The sequence below is a fragment of the Arachis ipaensis genome, chromosome B7, assembly GCF_059453495.1.
Source record: "Arachis ipaensis isolate K30076 ecotype BB chromosome B7, ASM5945349v1, whole genome shotgun sequence".
NCBI classification, from domain to species: domain Eukaryota; kingdom Viridiplantae; phylum Streptophyta; class Magnoliopsida; order Fabales; family Fabaceae; genus Arachis; species Arachis ipaensis.
Genome location: NC_142442.1, coordinates 49430875 through 49447786, shown reverse-complemented (window position 1 = coordinate 49447786; position 16912 = coordinate 49430875). Strand labels below are relative to the sequence as shown.

General features: G+C 38.7%; 1 protein-coding gene across 1 annotated transcript; it reads right to left on the bottom strand.

Annotated features, from left to right (window-relative positions):
* Positions 1-253: 253 nt before the first annotated feature.
* On the bottom strand, positions 254-710 carry LOC148551104 (uncharacterized). The gene is made up of 3 exons (XM_088494705.1): positions 600-710; positions 366-516; positions 254-297 (listed from the first exon to the last, which is right to left on the bottom strand). The coding sequence occupies exons 1-3, from the start codon at positions 708-710 to the stop codon at positions 254-256; spliced, it is 306 nt and encodes a 101-aa protein (XP_088350831.1).
* Between the last annotated feature and the right edge of the window lie 16202 nt (positions 711-16912).

Below are 16912 nucleotides of genomic sequence, written 5' to 3'. Positions count from 1 at the left end.
GATTAGAGCTCAAGAGAATCTGCGCTCAACGGCTTGTGAAGTGACAAATTTGAAATACCACTTCTGTGGCGATTGGTGAATGCCAAATAGTGTCGAACAAAGTTTCTGTGGACAGATAACCATTCTGTTCATAAAATTCACATAAAATGTGCAAAAATAGTAATCTGGAATCATTGAAATCATAGAAGCAAGTGAGAAAGTATTCGTATGAATCTGAACTAGGTACAAATTGGAGTTAATAGAGATCTCAAATTCAATTCATCTTTCTCACAAACATGGAGATTGTCTGAAAAAATTCTAAACGGAAGTGAGTGAGAAATTTAAGTCTCGAACTAAAAAAGAATAAATTAGGAAGAAATTCTCACCGCAATGACTTGGAACATAAGAATCAATTTCACGAGATCTGATAGCTTCGAACGCAGCTTCAATCGAAGCTTCCAGAGACTCCCGCTCACACGCCTTCCAGATCTCCTCAGCTAGTGTCACCGCGTCCCCGCCAAAACCACGCTCTGAGTCCTTCAAGCCATCGGAGAAAAAGCAGAACCAGCAAAAGAACCCATCGTGGAAGATGACACAGAAGCAGAAGATCTAAGCATTACCTTAACGATCTGAATGCAATCATCACTGACTTCGAACGAAGGAGACAATGACGGCAACACCGGCAAGAAGATGAATGGCGGTGGTGGTGGCAGTGGCGGTGGCAATGACATTGAGATTCTAGGGTTTCAGAGAGATCTCACTCTCCCTCGTCCTCTCTCTCGAAGCCCTGTTTTGAAGTTTTATTTTTTTTTTTGTTGGTATGGGCTGAGTGAATTAATAATTGGTTGGATTTGATTTTTTTTATAATTAATTGGATTGGGAGTATTATAACAGTAATAGTTTTTGTTAATTATTTAAGGAGGTTTTATAATTTTCCATAAATAAAATATATTATGGAGGTTTTTAGTAAATCCCATTAAAAAACTATCACAAACAAATAAAAATTTTGTAGTGAGAAGGAATTTCTTAAAATCTTCGTCCATCCTTATAAGAAAAGCTGTAGAAAGTGAGAACAACTTCCTTGCAGGTTCTCAGTAGAGGGTTTAAGAATTTACGTATAAAGAAAAGAATTGATTTCAATTACAGCGATTATCACTCGTCTTATGAATCTATTCAAAAAATTAACAACTAATTATCCAAAATTCAAAGTTCACTTCTTTAATTATATGAATTTCAAAACTCAATTAATATTCTATAACATAATCAAGTACGGCCTCTGCCTTAACATATAATCAAATCAAATTACAGCCTTCAGTCCAATTCAAGTCAAATAATAGCCTCCAGCCCAAACTAAATCAATCACGGCCTCCGACCCAATTAAAATCAATCACAGCTTATGACACAAATCAAATTAACTCACCATCAAAACTCAATCTCAAAATATAATCAATTATTGACATCATACAGTACAAAGGAAATACAATCAGAGGACAACTACAGCAAGTACCACATCAAGAACAACCCTCAACGTCACCACCGATAGCATAAGAGATCTCTCAGTTGTTTAAGTACAGACAAAACAATATAAGAAATATACAAGTAGAGAGAATATATACAACAATTAGATCAAATAGCATATAGTGTAACTAATCAAGAAGGAAAATGAAGTATAAGATGCACACTAAAACAATACACACAAATGCACATGATGCATGTCTGCCCTATGGCCAATGAGCTCATCTGTCGGTTATACAGCGAAACCTGACACATCTGGTAGCTAACCTGGATATGAAACACCACAACACAGAGTAAGTGGGATTAAATCGCGATCCTTGTATCTTACCTGGTTAACCCGGAGTAAGTGGGACAAACCTCAATCCTTGCATCTTACCCAGACTGGTGCTTTGACTCTCAACTCGAAGAAAATGGGACAAAGCACAATCCTTGCATCTTACCCGGTGTCTAAAATCTCAACTCGGAGCAAGTGGGACACTCGGAGAAAGTGGGACAAACCACAACCCTTGAATCTTACCCGGTGTCTAAAATCTCAACTTGGAACAAGTGGGACAAAATCACAATCCTTGTATCTTACCCAGGTGTCTCAAACCTTTACCCAGGGTAAGTGGGATAAAGCAACAATCCTTGCATCTTACCTAGGGGTCTCAACTCTCAACCTGGAGCAAGTGGGACAAAAGTTTGACCTTTGCATCTTTCCTAGGAAAATACACTTTATCACATCCCGAAGTAAGTGTAACAATGTCACTGTATCTATCCAGCGAGTTTAAATAACAATCGGGAGCAAGTGAGACAAACTCCAATCCTTGTGTCTACCTGAGAGGCTCAATCCTTAACCCAGAGCAAGTGGAACAATGCCACTGCATCTACCCAGATAGGTGTCATTCTCAACTAGGAGTAAGTGGGACGAATTACTCCTTGCATCTATCGCGAGAGGTATCTCTCAATCAAACTCAATTTCACCAAATCAAAAATCTTAAATTTAACTTCAATAACTCATCCTTCAATTCCATTTGAAATTCCTCAAAAGCATAACTCTCATATTTGAATTAATCACATGAAACTCACTTTTAACTTCTTTCTCGAGTTTAATAACTTCTCAAGATACACACAAATCACATCTCTTTATCTATCAAATTCAAATACTGTAAATCCACCAATACTGCTTAAAATATAATTCTTTAATCAAACTAAAAAATAATCCTTTTCTTAATAAATTGAAACTCAAAACAAAATTCTTTTCTTAATAAGTCAAACTCAAAACACGATTCTTTTCTCAAATGAATCAAACTCAACATAATTCTCTTCTTGATAAATCAAATTCAAAATGGTATAATTCTTTTCTTAATAAATCAAACTCAAAAAATAATAATTTTTTAATAAATAAAAGTTCAAAACATAATTCATTTTTTCTTAATAAATCGAAATCAAATCATATCATTCTTGACTCCAAACTTTTCTAAATAACACTTCAAACCAAATCTCCAATTTTTATAAAAATTTTGGCAGCATCTCCTCTAAAAGTCAGACTTTTTCACCCTTCAAGGGTCCCAACCAACTCAAACTAAACATCTCCCACTCATTCAAATCACTTCCAATAAACCATTATCACAACAACAATAACTCAACTCAAGGAAATCAACAAAATCCAAAATTCAACCAAACAACCCAGTAAATCATAATTTAAACCAACTTTCACATAATCAATTAAGAATCACACTTTTCAGCCACCTCAACCAATCAATAACTCAATCGAGCAAATAATTTCATTCATCCAAAATAATTCACTTCAATCCATAAGACTTACATAATCATAAAAATATATTTTTTTTTTCATTAATATCGACTTGTAACAATTCTTGAAAGTAAAATAAGTTTAAGAAAAACAGCCCTAACTCGATTAACCACAATTTGCATAATTAAACGCATTAAATTCCTTTTTTCCTCGGCTCGCAACAGCGGCAACCACAACCACAACTCTAAACCACTTCGCAACAACAACAACAACAACTCTAATCGCGACATGCAATAACCATAACTCGACCCTACGTTACCAAAACCTCAAAATCTTTAACCAAACATAACTGAATATTTATACGCTGGGGCGAGGGTTTTGGAACAGAGATAACTACTGTAACAAAAGGAGAAACATGGAAACGGATTGGAAATAACTCCCGTGGCAGTTTCGGTGATGACAAACAAACCTCAGTGCCAACTGTAGCAAAAACGCCATTAAACACAATATCCTTAGAAATTGGAAGAACAGAAACCAGAACAAGAACATCCTTACCAGCAGTGTTTCCTGGTGCCAACAGAGCTTCGACAACGATGACAGGAGCTCTGGCAATGACAACGACAAGAAGACGTGACAGCGATTAAAGTAGCAGCGGCGGCAACGAGACAACGCGTCCTGCTTCTCCTTCACGCATCTCTCTCCTTGGTTCTCTCTCTCTCTCTCTCTCGAATGTGTCTCTTCCTCCTTCTCTCAGAGATAGCAACGATAGCGATCGTGGCTTTGACGACCGCACCCAAGTGCGACAGCAGCAACGCGACGTCCTTCTCTCCCTGGCTCGTTCTCACTCCTCCGCGAAGCTCCCTCCCTCACGCGCGTCTCTCCCTCGCGGTTCTACTCTCCCCATGACAACATGACTTGGCGACAGTGGCAGTGATGCCCACCGGCGCTGTTGGTGCACGAAAATTAACTCTGCACAACTGAACCAGCAAGTGCACTGGGTCGTCCATGTAATACCTGAGGTGAGTCAGGATCGATCCCACGGAGATTGTTATTTTGAATCAAGCTATGGACACCTTGTAGATCTTAGTCAGGCGATTAGAAAAGATAGTTTGTTGAGATAAATGCATGAAATAGAAATAGGGATGAAATTACTTAATTTGAGTGAAAACAGTGATAAGAGAACGGTTGAGGCTTCAGAGATGCTTCATTCTTCTGGATCAATCTTTCTTACTGTCTTTCTCCAACTGTGAGTGATTTCTTCCATGGCAGGCTGTAAGTGATCAACGCCAGTTTAATGGCCGCCAATCTTCTTCCCTTAGGCCGAACGCCAGGTTTAGTGTGCACCCAACCTGAATAAGGGTGAAACTCCTACAGTTCATCCCCTTGATCATCCTACTCAAACCGCCATAGACAAGGTCGAATATTCTGGATCAGAGAATGTTGTGCCTTTGGTTCTAGCCTCTACCACAAAGACCCTGATCTCCCTATACCTTGGCTGAACTTGTGTCTCGAGAAGTTCCTAACGAAGTCGTGGATTAGTTGTCTAAGAGATGTATAATCAAGCTGGTGGTTCAGCAATCTCCTGTTACAGACTCACACTGAATCCATGTAGACTGGATATGAGTATCACGAATCATCTCATTCATAAGGTTGAAGAGCGAAGATACATCTCAAAATAGAGTCATACACGAATTGAATAGAACAGTAGTACTTTTATTAATCTATGAAAATCAGCAGAGCTCCTAACCTTAACCTCAAGAGGTTAGTGACTCATACTATACATAATAGTGTTAAAAAATAATTGGGGAGGTAGACGATCCTAAACATGGTTGATCTTCTCCTATATATACTAAGCTGAAAACTAAGGATTACAGAAATAAGATAAACTAAGTTGATAGTACGAAAATCTACTTCTAGGGCTCACTTGTGAGTGTTTGGGCTGAGTAAAGAGTGTCTCCACGTGCTAAGACTCCCTAGCGGCATTGAACGCTGGCTAGGGATCCCTTTTTGGGCATTGGACGTTGGTTACCCCCATGTGGGCGCTGGATGCCAGGACTGGGGCTAGTGGCTGGCTATGAACGCCAACTTTGGGCCTTCAATTCTGAAGCAAAGTATAAACTATTATTTATTTATGGAAAGCCCTGGATGTTAGCTTTCTATAGCCGTTGAGAGCATGCCATTTGGACTTCTGTAGCACCAGAAAACTCCTTCGAGTGCACGGAGGTCAGATCTTGACAGCATCTGCAATGCTTTCTCTGTCGCTAAATAAGACTTTTGCTCCAGCTCTTCAATTTCAGCTAGAAAATACCTGAAATTGTATAGAAATATAAAAACTCAAAGTAGAATCCAAAAATGTGAATTTTGCACTAAAACCTATGAAAATATAATAAAACTTAAATAAAACATAGTAAAAACTATATGAAAGTAATGCCAAAAAGCGTATAAAATATCCGCTCATCAGAACACCAAACTTAAACTGTTGCTTGTCCCCAAGCAACCAAAAATAAAATAGGATAAAAAGAAATACAAGGATGCAATAAATTTCAGAGTTCTCAATGAAGCTCAGTTTCAAATAGATGAGCGAGACTATTAACTTTTTGCCTCTGAATAGTTTTGGCATCTCAGTATCCATTGAAGCTCAAAATGATTGGCATCTTTAGGAAATCAGAATCCATATGATATTACCTAGTTAAGTTCTTTTTGATTCTTGAACATAGCTTTTAGAGTCTTGGCTGTGACCCTAAGCACTTTATTTTCCAGTATTACCATCAGATACATAAATTCCACAGACACTGTAACTGGGTGAACCCCTTAGGATTATGACTTAGCTTTGCTAGAGTCCCCAGTCAGTGGTGTCCAGGGTTCTTAAGCACACTATTTGCTTTGGACCACGACTTTAAATGCTCAGTCTCAAGTTTTTAACTTGACACCTTCATACCACAAGCATATAGTTAGGGAACCAGCTCAATTGAACTATTTAGGCAAAGATATTTCTTCTTTTAGGCCCTCCTAACCATTGATGTTCAAAGCCTTGGATTCTTTTGCCCTTGCCTTTTGGTTTAAAGGGTTATTGGCGCTCTTGCCTTTTGGTTTTAAGAGCTATTGCCTTTTTCTACTTTTTTTTATTTTTTTATTTTTTTTCTTTTTTTCTTACTTCAAGAATCAATTTTTGGATTTTTCAGATCATCAATAATATTTCACTTTTATCATCATTCTTTTAAGAGCCAACATTCTTTACTCCAATATAAAAAATGCACTGTTTAGTCATACATTCAGAAAACAAAAGCAATGCTACCACATCATATAATTGAACTACTCTTAATATATAACTCGAAATTCATGCATCTTACTTTTCTTTTTCAATTAAAAATTTTATTTTAAGCAAGGTGAGAGATTCATGGAATATTTCATAACTTTAAGACATAAAGACAGATGATCATGCACTAGAAATAGACAGTAAAACAAAATACATGGAAAACAAAAAGTTAAAATAAACAACAAGGGAGTAAAGGGAACGAATCTACCTTAGTGATGGCGGCTACTATTCCTTCTGGAAGATCCAATGGAGTGTTTGATTTCCTCTATATCGCGCCCCTGCCTCTGTTGTTCTTCCTTCATAACTCTTTATTCTTCTCTCATGGCCCTTTGATCTTCTCTTATGTCATGGAGGATGGTGGAGTGTTCTTGATATTCCATCCTCAGTTGACCCATGTTGGAGCTCAATTCTCCTAGAGAAATGTGCAATTGGTCTCAATAGCCTTGGGGAGGAAAATGCATCCTTTGAGGCATCTCAGGGATTTCTTGTTAAGACGGTTGCATAGGTTCCTATGCATGCTCTCTTACATGCTCCATCCTCTTCTTAGTGATGGGCATGTCCTCCTTAATAGGAATGTCTCCTTCTATGACAATTTCAGCTGAATTGTATAGATGACAGAAAAGGTGAGGGAATGATAACCTTGCTAAGGTGGAGGGCTTCTCAACTATCTTATACAACTCTTGAGGTATTACCTCATGTACCTCCACCTCACTTCTAATCATGATGCAGTGAATCATAATGGCTCTGTCAATGGTCACTTCTGATCGATTGCTAGTGGGAATGATAGAGCGTTGGATAAATTCCAACCATCCTCTAGCTACTGGCATGAGGTCAAGCATTCTCATTTGGATAGGCTTGCCTTGAGCATCCCTCTTCCATTGGGCTCCTTCCACACAAATGTCTGTGAGGACTTGGTCCAACCTTTGGTTAAAATTGACTCTCCTAGTGTAAGGATATGGGTCTGCTTGCATCAGTAGAAGATTGAGTGCCAACCTTACACTTTCCGGGCTAAAATCCAAGATACGCCCTCGAACTATAGTGTGAAAATTTTTGGGACTTGGGTTCACACTTGTATCATGGTGTTTAGTGACCCATGCATTGGCATAGAACTCTTGCACCATCAAGATCTCAACTTCTGGGATAGGATTAGTTAGAACTTCCCAACCTCTCCTCCGGATTTCTCTTCGGATCTCCAGGTACTCATTCTTTTTTAGCTTAAAGGGGACTTTAGGAATCACCTTTTTCTTTGCCACTACTTCATAGAAGTGGTCTTGATGAGCTTTGGTGATGAATCTGTCCATCTCCCAAGCTTCGGAGGTCGAAGTAACTACTTTCCCTTTTCTCTTCCTAGAGGATTCTCTAACCTTGGATGCCATGGGTGTAAATGGAAAGCAAAAATCAAGGCTTTTCCAATATCAAACTTAAAATCTTTGCTCGTCCTTGAGCAAAATAAGAAGAAAATAGTAGAAAAAGAAGGGAATAGAGGAGATGGAGGGAGATAGTGGGTTCGGCCAAGTGAGGCTAGTAGTGTATGAATGGTGTGTGATGGAGAGGTGGTATGAGGGGTTATTTAGAGGGGATGAGATGGAGTAGGGTTCGGTTATGGAAAGGGAATTGGGTGGGAAATTTTGAATTTGAAGTGGGTGGGGGTTGGTGGGAGTTATGATAGTTTTTGGAAGTGATATGGATGGGATTGGGTTAAGGTTTATAGGGAAGAGTGTGTGGGGAAGAGAGAAAGTAAGAGAGAGAATAAGTAGGGTAGGTGAGGAATCTGTGGGACCCATTGATCCTGAGGGGTCAGGGAATTCGAGTTCCTTTCCCCTTGTAGGCGTTGAACGCCCAGCTCTATGCTCCTGGCTGGCGTTCAAGGCCAGCTATATACCACTAAGTGGGCATTGAACACCCTTGAGGATGCTCCGGCCTAGCGTTCAACACCAGGTCTGTGCTTCTGTTTGGGCATTGAACCCCCAGGGTCTGCCCCCTGCCTGGCGTTCAACACCAGCTTCAGACTCCCTGGCTGGCGTTCAACGCCAGCAATGTGCTCTTCATGGGTGTTGAACGCCCACTCTAGCCTCCCTGGCTGGCATTCAATGCCAGCAGGATCTCTGCTCCAAGGTCTTCTGTTTCCAGGTCTTTCTGTTTCTGTTTCTATTTTAACTACAGCACATGATCATAAACTCAAAGAAAACATGAAAATTAAACTAATATAACTTAAATAAACTTAAAGAGAAATAAGAAAACATTAATTATTAATGGGTTTCCTCCCAACAAGCACTTCTTTAATGTCACTAGCTTGACGGTTAGCTCCTTACGGAGATGGATAGGGGCTCAGAATTTTGCCCCTTAGAGTGAACTTCTTGCCTATGCTCTCATGAATAAGTTTCACAAGTTCTAGAGATAGGATACTACACACAGTGTGTAGGATGAATGAATTATTTGTGAAGACAACTCTCATGCTAGGTCAGAGGCCTTTAGTGGGATTCTTCTTGTCCCTCCGGCCTTTAAGTACTTTCTTCTTAGTGCCTTTGTTCTGAGTGCTTGATAATGGCTGCCCAACAATAAACTTAGAATTGGTGTCTGGGGGCTCTATATAACTCTGCACAGTAAGAGAAGGTTGAAGGACTTCATGTTTATGAATGGTGCTTCCTTCAGCTGAGGTAGAATGAGGTTTATGAACCTTGAATACAAGACAATCCTCATTTAATTGCAAGACTAGTTCTCCTCTGTCTACATCAATCACAGCCTTGGCTGTAGCTAGGAAGAGTCTTTCAAGGATGATGGATTCATCCTCTTCCTCCCCAGTATACAGGAGTATGAAGTCAGCAGTGATGTAAAGGTCTTCGACCTTCACTAAGACATCCTCTACTAGTCCATAAGCCTTTTTCATAGACTTGTCTACCATCTCTAGAGAGATTCTTGCAGCTTGTACCTCAAAGATTCCTAGCCTCTCCATTATAGAGAGAGGCATGAGGATTATGCTTGACCCTAGGTCACACAGAGCCTTATCAAAGGTCATTGTACCTATGGTGCAAGGGATTAAGAAAGCGTCTAGGATCCGGCTTCTTCTATGGTAACTTATGCTGAACCAAGGCATTGAGCTCTTTGGTTAGCACTGGAGGTTCTTCCTCTAATGGCTCTGTGCCAAACAACTTGGCATTCAGCTTCATTAGAATTCCTAGGTATTGAGCAACTTGCTCTTCCCTAGTTTTCTATTCCTCATCAGAGGAAGAGTACTCTGCAGATTCTATGATCTTCAACCAAGCCTTCAAGGGAACTTCAATGGGCTCCTCATGAACCTTGGGTTCTAATAGTTCTTCAATAGGGAAGTTCTCAGTGGGCTGAGGGTTGCCAACTATCCCTATTATGGCATTCAACGCCAGAACTTGAGTTTCTTTGGGCGTTGAATGTTCAGCTTGAATACCTTCACTGGTGTTCAACGCCAGTTGTTTTGCCTTTGTGAGCATTGAACGCCCAGCTACTGCCCCATAGCTGGCATTCAACACCAGCTTCTCTGCCACTTTGGGAGTTGGACGCCCAGTAGAAGCTTCCTTACTGGCGTTCAACGCCATCTTAGGCATCAATTTGGGCGTTGAATACCCAGTAAGGTCTTTTTTACTGGTGTTCAATGCCAACTCACCTCTTTAAATTTGGCCTCAGCCTCTGTGGTGATGGCCTTGCACTCTTCTCTTGGGTTTACTTCAGTGTTACTAGAAAGAGTGTTAGGAGGAGTCTCAGGGATTCTCTTGCTCAGCTGACCAACTTGTACCTCCAGATTTTTGATGGAGGATCTTGTTTTAGTTATGAAACTATGAGTGGTCTTAGAGAGCTCAGAGACTATGGTTGCTAAGTCAGAAAGACTCTAATTAGAAGTCTCCATGTGCTGCTGAGAAGATGGGAATGGTGTTCTGTTGTTGAACCTACTCTGGGTTCTCCCACCTTGAGTATTATTGAAGCCTTGCTGAGGCTTCTATTGATCCTTCCATGAAAGGTTAGGATGATTCCTCTATGAAGGGTTGTAGGTGTTTCCATAGGGTTCTCCCATGTAATTCACCTCCTCTAATGAAGGTTGATCTGGATCATAAGCTTCTCCTTCATAGGAGACTTCTTGAATGCTGCCAGTTGCAGCTTGTGATCCAGTCAAATGCTGAGAGATCATATTGACCTGTTGGGTCAAGATCTTATTCTGAGCCAATATGGCATTCAGAGTATCAACTTCTAGGACTCTTTTCTTTTGAGCTACCCCATTATTCACAGGGTTTCTCTCAAAGTATACATGAATTGGTTATTTGCAACTATTTCAATGAGTTCCTGTGCCTCTGCAGGTGTTTTCTTCAAGTGAAGTGATCCACGAGCAGAATAATCCAAGGACATCTTAGATATCTCAGATAGGCCATCATAGAAAATTCCTAGGATAGACCCTTCTGGGAGCATGTCAGGAGGACATCTCCTGATCAGTTGCTTGTATCTTTCCAAGCTTCATAGAGGGATTCACCCTCTTTTTGTCTGAAGGTTTAAACTTTCACCCTGAGATTGCTCATCTTCTAAGGTGGAAAGAATTTGCCCAAGAAAGTATTGGCCAACTTTTCCCAAGAGTCCAGGCTTTCCTTAGGTTGAGAATCTAACCATATCTTAGCTCTGTCTTTGACAGCAAAAGGGAAAAGTATCAGTCTGTAGACCTCAGGATCCACTCCATTGGTCTTAACAATATCACAGATATGCAAAAATTCAGATAGGAACTGATGTGGATCTTCCAGTGGAAGTCCATGAAATTTACAATTCTGTTGTAAGAGAGAAACTAACTGCGGCTTTAGCTCAAAGTTATTAGCTCTAATGGCAGGTATAGAGATACTTCTGCCATAGAAGTTAGTAGTGGGTGTAGTGAAATCATCCAGAACCTTCCTTGCATCTCCTTCATTATTCGGTTCAGCTGCCATGTCTGTACTTTCAGTTTCTTGTACGAAAAGTTTTGTAAGATCTCTTCCGGAGTGTTGTGCTTTAACTTGTTGCAAACGCTTCCTTAGAGTCCTCTTAGGTTCAGGATCAAGATCAAAGAGAGGTTCTTTATCCCTGTTCCTGCTCATAAACAAGAAAAGGAAAACAAGAAAGAAGAATAATGGGAGCTCTATGTTCAGGAACAGAGGACTCCCTATGAGTTGTGAAGAAGAAAGAAGAATGAAGATAGAGGAAGGAGATGAAGAATTCGAAAATTAGAAGTAAAAAGAGAAACTAGAATTAAAATATTTTTGTTTTTATTTTATTTATTAATTGAATTCAAAAATTAAAAGCTAATTAACTAAAAAGACTTGAAAATTAAATGATGAATTTCGAAAAAGAAGATAGAGAATTAGAAGAGGAGTTTTCAAAAATAGGAGAGAAAAGAATTAGTTAGGAAGTTTTGAAAAAGAAGAAAGATAAAACAAGTAACTAATTAAGAAAGATTTGAAAACAAGATAAGATAGAAGATTTGAAAAAAAAATTAATTTTGAAATTTTGAAAATTGAAATCAAAACAATATAAGATAAAGATTTTGAAAATGATTTGATTTTTTTAAAAGGTTTGATTTTGAAATTTAAAACTAAGATAAGATAAGATAATGATTTGAAATTTAATAAAAAGATAAGATAAGAAAAGATGAAGATTTGAAAAAGTTGTGAATTTTAAATTTTAAAAGAAAGATAAGATAAGATAGAATCAAATTAAAAGAAAAGATTTGAAATTTGAAATTAAGATAAGATAAGATTTTGATTTTGAAATTAAATGAAAGATAACAAAAGATAAGATAAAGATTTGAAATTTGATTTTTGAAATTAAGATAAGATAAGATTTTGATTTTGAAATTAAAATTTGAAATATTTTTTTTGAAATTTTCGAAAATTAAGGTAAAAAGATAGAAAACATGTTTTTTATTTTATTTTTTTGAATTAATGAAGAAAGAGAAAAACAACCAAAACACACAAAACTTAAAATTTTTAGAGCTAGAACACTTGGTTTTCGAAAATAAAAGAAAAACACCAAAGGACACCAAACTTAAAAAAGAACAACTAAAGATGATTTTCGAAAATTTAAAGCAAATAAAGAACAACTAAAGGACACCAAACTTAAAGATTGACACAAGGCTCAAACAAAAGACACTATTTTTGAAAAATTTTTGGAAAAAGAAACCAAGAAATTCGAAACTTTTACCAAGAACAAGAACTAAAGACTCAAACAAAAAGATAAAGATTAAAAAGAAAACAAAGATTTTTGAAAAAATTTTTGATTTTTTCAAAAAAGGGAAACAAAAGACTCAAACAAAATTAAAAAGTACCTAATCTAAGCAACAAAATAATGCGTTAGTTTGTCAAATCCGAACAATCCCCAGCAACGACGCCAAAAACTTGGTGCACGAAAATTAACTTCGCATAACTGAACCAGCAAGTGCACTGGGTCGTCCAAGTAATACCTGAGATGAGTCAGGGTCGATCCCACAGAGATTTGTAAGGTCCCACATTGGTTGGGGAAGGGGAACGAAGCATGCCTTATAAGGGTGTGGATACCTCTCCCTAGCATGACGCGTTTTGACGAGTGAGTGTGGGGGCTTCGGCTATCATCCCTATCGTCAAAGGCAAAACCATGAGGCCTTGTGTGCCAAAGCGGACAATATCGTGCTAGCGGGTGATCTGGGCTGTTACAGATGGTATCAGAGTTGGAGCCTGGATCGATGTGGCAGCAAGGGCACTGGGCTCCCTTAGGGAGGTGGATTGTAAAGTCCCACATCGGTTGGGGAGGGGAACAAAGCATGCCTTATAAGGTTGTCGATACCTCTCCCTAGCATGACGCGTTTTGACGAGTGAGTGTGGGGGCTTCGGCTATCATCCCTATCGTCAAAGGCAAAACCGTCAGGCCTTATGTGCCAAAGCGGACAATATCGTGCTAGCGGCTGATCTGGGCTGTTACAAGATTGTTGTTTTGAATCAAGCTTTGGACACCTTGTAGATCTTAGTCAGGTGATTAGAAAAGATAGTTTGTTGAGATAAACACATAAAACAGAAATAGGGATGAAATTACTTAATTTGAGTGAAAACAGTGATAAGAGAACGGTTGAGGCTTCAGAGATGCTTCATTCTTCTGGATCAACCTTTCTTACTTTCTTTCTCCAACTGTGAGTGAATCCTTCCATGGCAAGCTATAAGTGATCAACGCCGGTTTAATGGCCACCAATCTTTCTCCCTCAGGCCAAACACCAGGTCTAGTGTACACCCAACCTGAATGAGCGTGAAGCTCCTGCAGTTCATCCCTTTGATGATCCTACTCAAAACGCCATAGACAAGGTCAAATCTTCTGGATCAGAGAATGCTGCGCCTTTGGTTCTAGCCTCTACCACAAAAACCCTAATCTTCCCATACCTCGGCTGAACTGGTGTCTCGAGAAGTCCCCAACGAAGTCGTGGATTAGCCGTCTAAGAGATGTATAATCAAGCTGGCGGTTCAGCGATTTCCTGTTACAGACTCACACTAAACCCATGTAGAATAGAGATGAGTGTCATGGATCATCTCATTCATAAGGTTGAAGAGCGAAGATACATCTTAGAATAGAGTCACACATGAATTGAATAGAACAGTAGTACTTTTAATAATCCATGAAAATCAGCAGAGCTCCTAACCTTAATCTCAGGAGGTTAGTGACTCATACTGTGCATAATAGTACTCAAAAATATTGGGGGAGGAAGAAGATCCTAAACATGGTTGATAGTGCAAAAATCCACTTCTGGGGCCCACTTGGTGAGTATTTGGAAAATCCCGGTGGAGAGGACCATATGTGATTACAAGTGTGTCACCATATGGTTATGTGGAGCTTCAAGATATTGATTCTGACAAAAGGTTCATTGTTAATGGACAGAGAATCAAACATTATCTTGAAGGCAATGTTGAGCAAGAATGCTCAAAGCTGAAACTAAGTTAAAAGCTCAGTAATGTCCAGCTAAAGACAGTAAAGAAGCGCTTACTGGGGGGCAACCCAGCCATTATCAATAATTAGATGTTTGTAACAGTTAAATAAGTCTTTTTAATTTTGTTTTCCTTGTTAATTAATTTATTTTTCAGTAAAAAGTTTGGAAAATGGAGATTCAAGACATAAAGCAAAGAAATCACAGAGAAAAGGCGCTCACTGGCGTCAAAACGCCAGTAAAGGGGTAATCTGGGCGTTAAACGCCAGAATGGCTACCATTCTGGGCGTTTAACGCCAGTAAAGGTATCACTCTGGGCGTTTAACGCCAGAATTGGCAGCATCCTGGGCGTTCAGAAAAATGCCCAGTGAAGAAGGATTTCTGGCGTTTAACGCCAGGCAGGGTACCTGGCTAGGCATTAAACGCCCAAAATGGCCACCAGATGGGCGTTTAACGCTAGAACAGCTAAGGGGAGGTAATTTCGTTTTCAATTCAATTTTTTTTCAAACTTTCATGTTTTTATTTAAAATTTTTCGCATCAAATAGCACAAACATTCATTTTTCAAATTCCATTCTCAAAAATTAATAATCTCATAAAATCTTTTTAATTCTTCTCCAATTCTTTTCAATTCTTTTTCAAAAATTCATTCATCTTTTCAAATCCTTTTCAAATATTTTTTAATTCATATTATCTTTTACTTTCTAGAAGCATAAACAAAAATTCAAATTTAACTTCTTCATATCTTTTTCATATCTTTTAAATTTTTGAAAAGAATCTCATCTTTTTCATATCATATTTATCTTTTATCAATCATATTTTTCAATCATATCCTTTTTTTATTATTTATTTTATTTTCGAACACATTCCCTCCCTCCCCTTTTATAAATTCGGCCACAACCTTTGGTTCATCATTAGAATCCTTCTCTCCATATATTCATCTTCCTTCTTTCTATTTTGCTTGAGGGCAAGCAAAGCACTAAGTTTGGTGTGGTTTTCGTGATCCCTAAGCCAAAACAAACAAAGCTCATGGCACCCAAAGAAAAACAAACCACTTCAAAAGGAAAGAAAGAAGGCGCACCAAAGCCATTTTGGATGCATGAGAATTTCTTCACCAAAGAACATGCAGACCACTACCTCAAAATTGTGTGTAGAAGATCAGTGATCCCGGAAGTTAGATTCAATCTGAAAGAAGATGAATACTCGGAGATCCAAGAGCAGATTCAAAACAGGGGCTGGGGAGTCCTGGCTAATCCTGAGACACATGTTGGAAGAAACATGGTCCATGAATTCTATGCAAATCTGTGGATGACAGAGAAGCAAAGACTAGAAGGAACTGCTTTCTACACCTTCTAGACTATGGTCAAAGGGAAGATTATTTACTTCCATCTAGACAAAGTGAGAGAAGTTCTTAAACTTCCTCAACTACAAGATGATCCAGAATCCTTTAACAGGAGAATGGCCAAGGATAAAAGGCTGGATCAAGTTCTAGAGGACATATGCCTCCCTGGAACCAAGTGGATTACCAATTCAAAAGGTGTTCCCAACCATTTAAAGAGAGGAGATCTTAAACAGGTTACCAGAGGTTGGCTGGATTTTATTGGGCGTTCTATACTCCCAACCAGCAACCGATCTGAAGTCACTGTTAAGAGAGCAGTGATGATTCATTGTATTATGCTAGGGAAGGAGGTGGAGATTCATCAATTGATTCCTATTGAAATTTACACAATTGCAAACAAGGAATCTACTGAGGCCAAATTGGCCTACCCAAGCCTGATTAGCCTGCTATGCAAAGATGCAGGGGTAAAGATAGGCGTGAAGGAGTTTATCCCAGTTGCACGCCCAATCACAAAAAAAGTGATGGATGGACCTCAAATTCAAGATGACCCCATCAAGAGGGGGGCGCATGAACTCCTTCCAGAAATTTCTCAATTTGATTATTGGGCTCGCCTAGAAGCATCTGTCACCAAGCTGCAAGAAACTGTGAATCAATTCAAAGAGGAGCAGCAGAATCAAAACAGCATACTTTGCAAACTGCTCATAGAACAAGAGAGACAAGGGCGTGAGATGCAGGAGTTAAAGCACCAGAAGCTGTCCCTTGAAGAGTTGGACATCCCACAAATTGAAGGAGCACATACCCCTCAAAATCAAGGTTGTTGAGTCTTAACTCTGTGATAACTTTTATTATTAGAGACCTATTTTTATGTCTTTAATTTCCTTTCCTTTATTGTTCGTTTTCTTTTATGCTCATTTTATATTTCTTTTCTATTAAATAATAAATAAATAAATTTTAGAGTTTATGTCTTAAAGCTATGAATGATTCCATGAATCCCTCACCTTTCTTAAATAAAAAAATTGTTTTTATTTGCAAAAGAATAAGAAGTGCATGGTTTTGAATTTTATCTTGAAGTTAGCTTAATTATTTTGATGTGGTGGCAATACTTT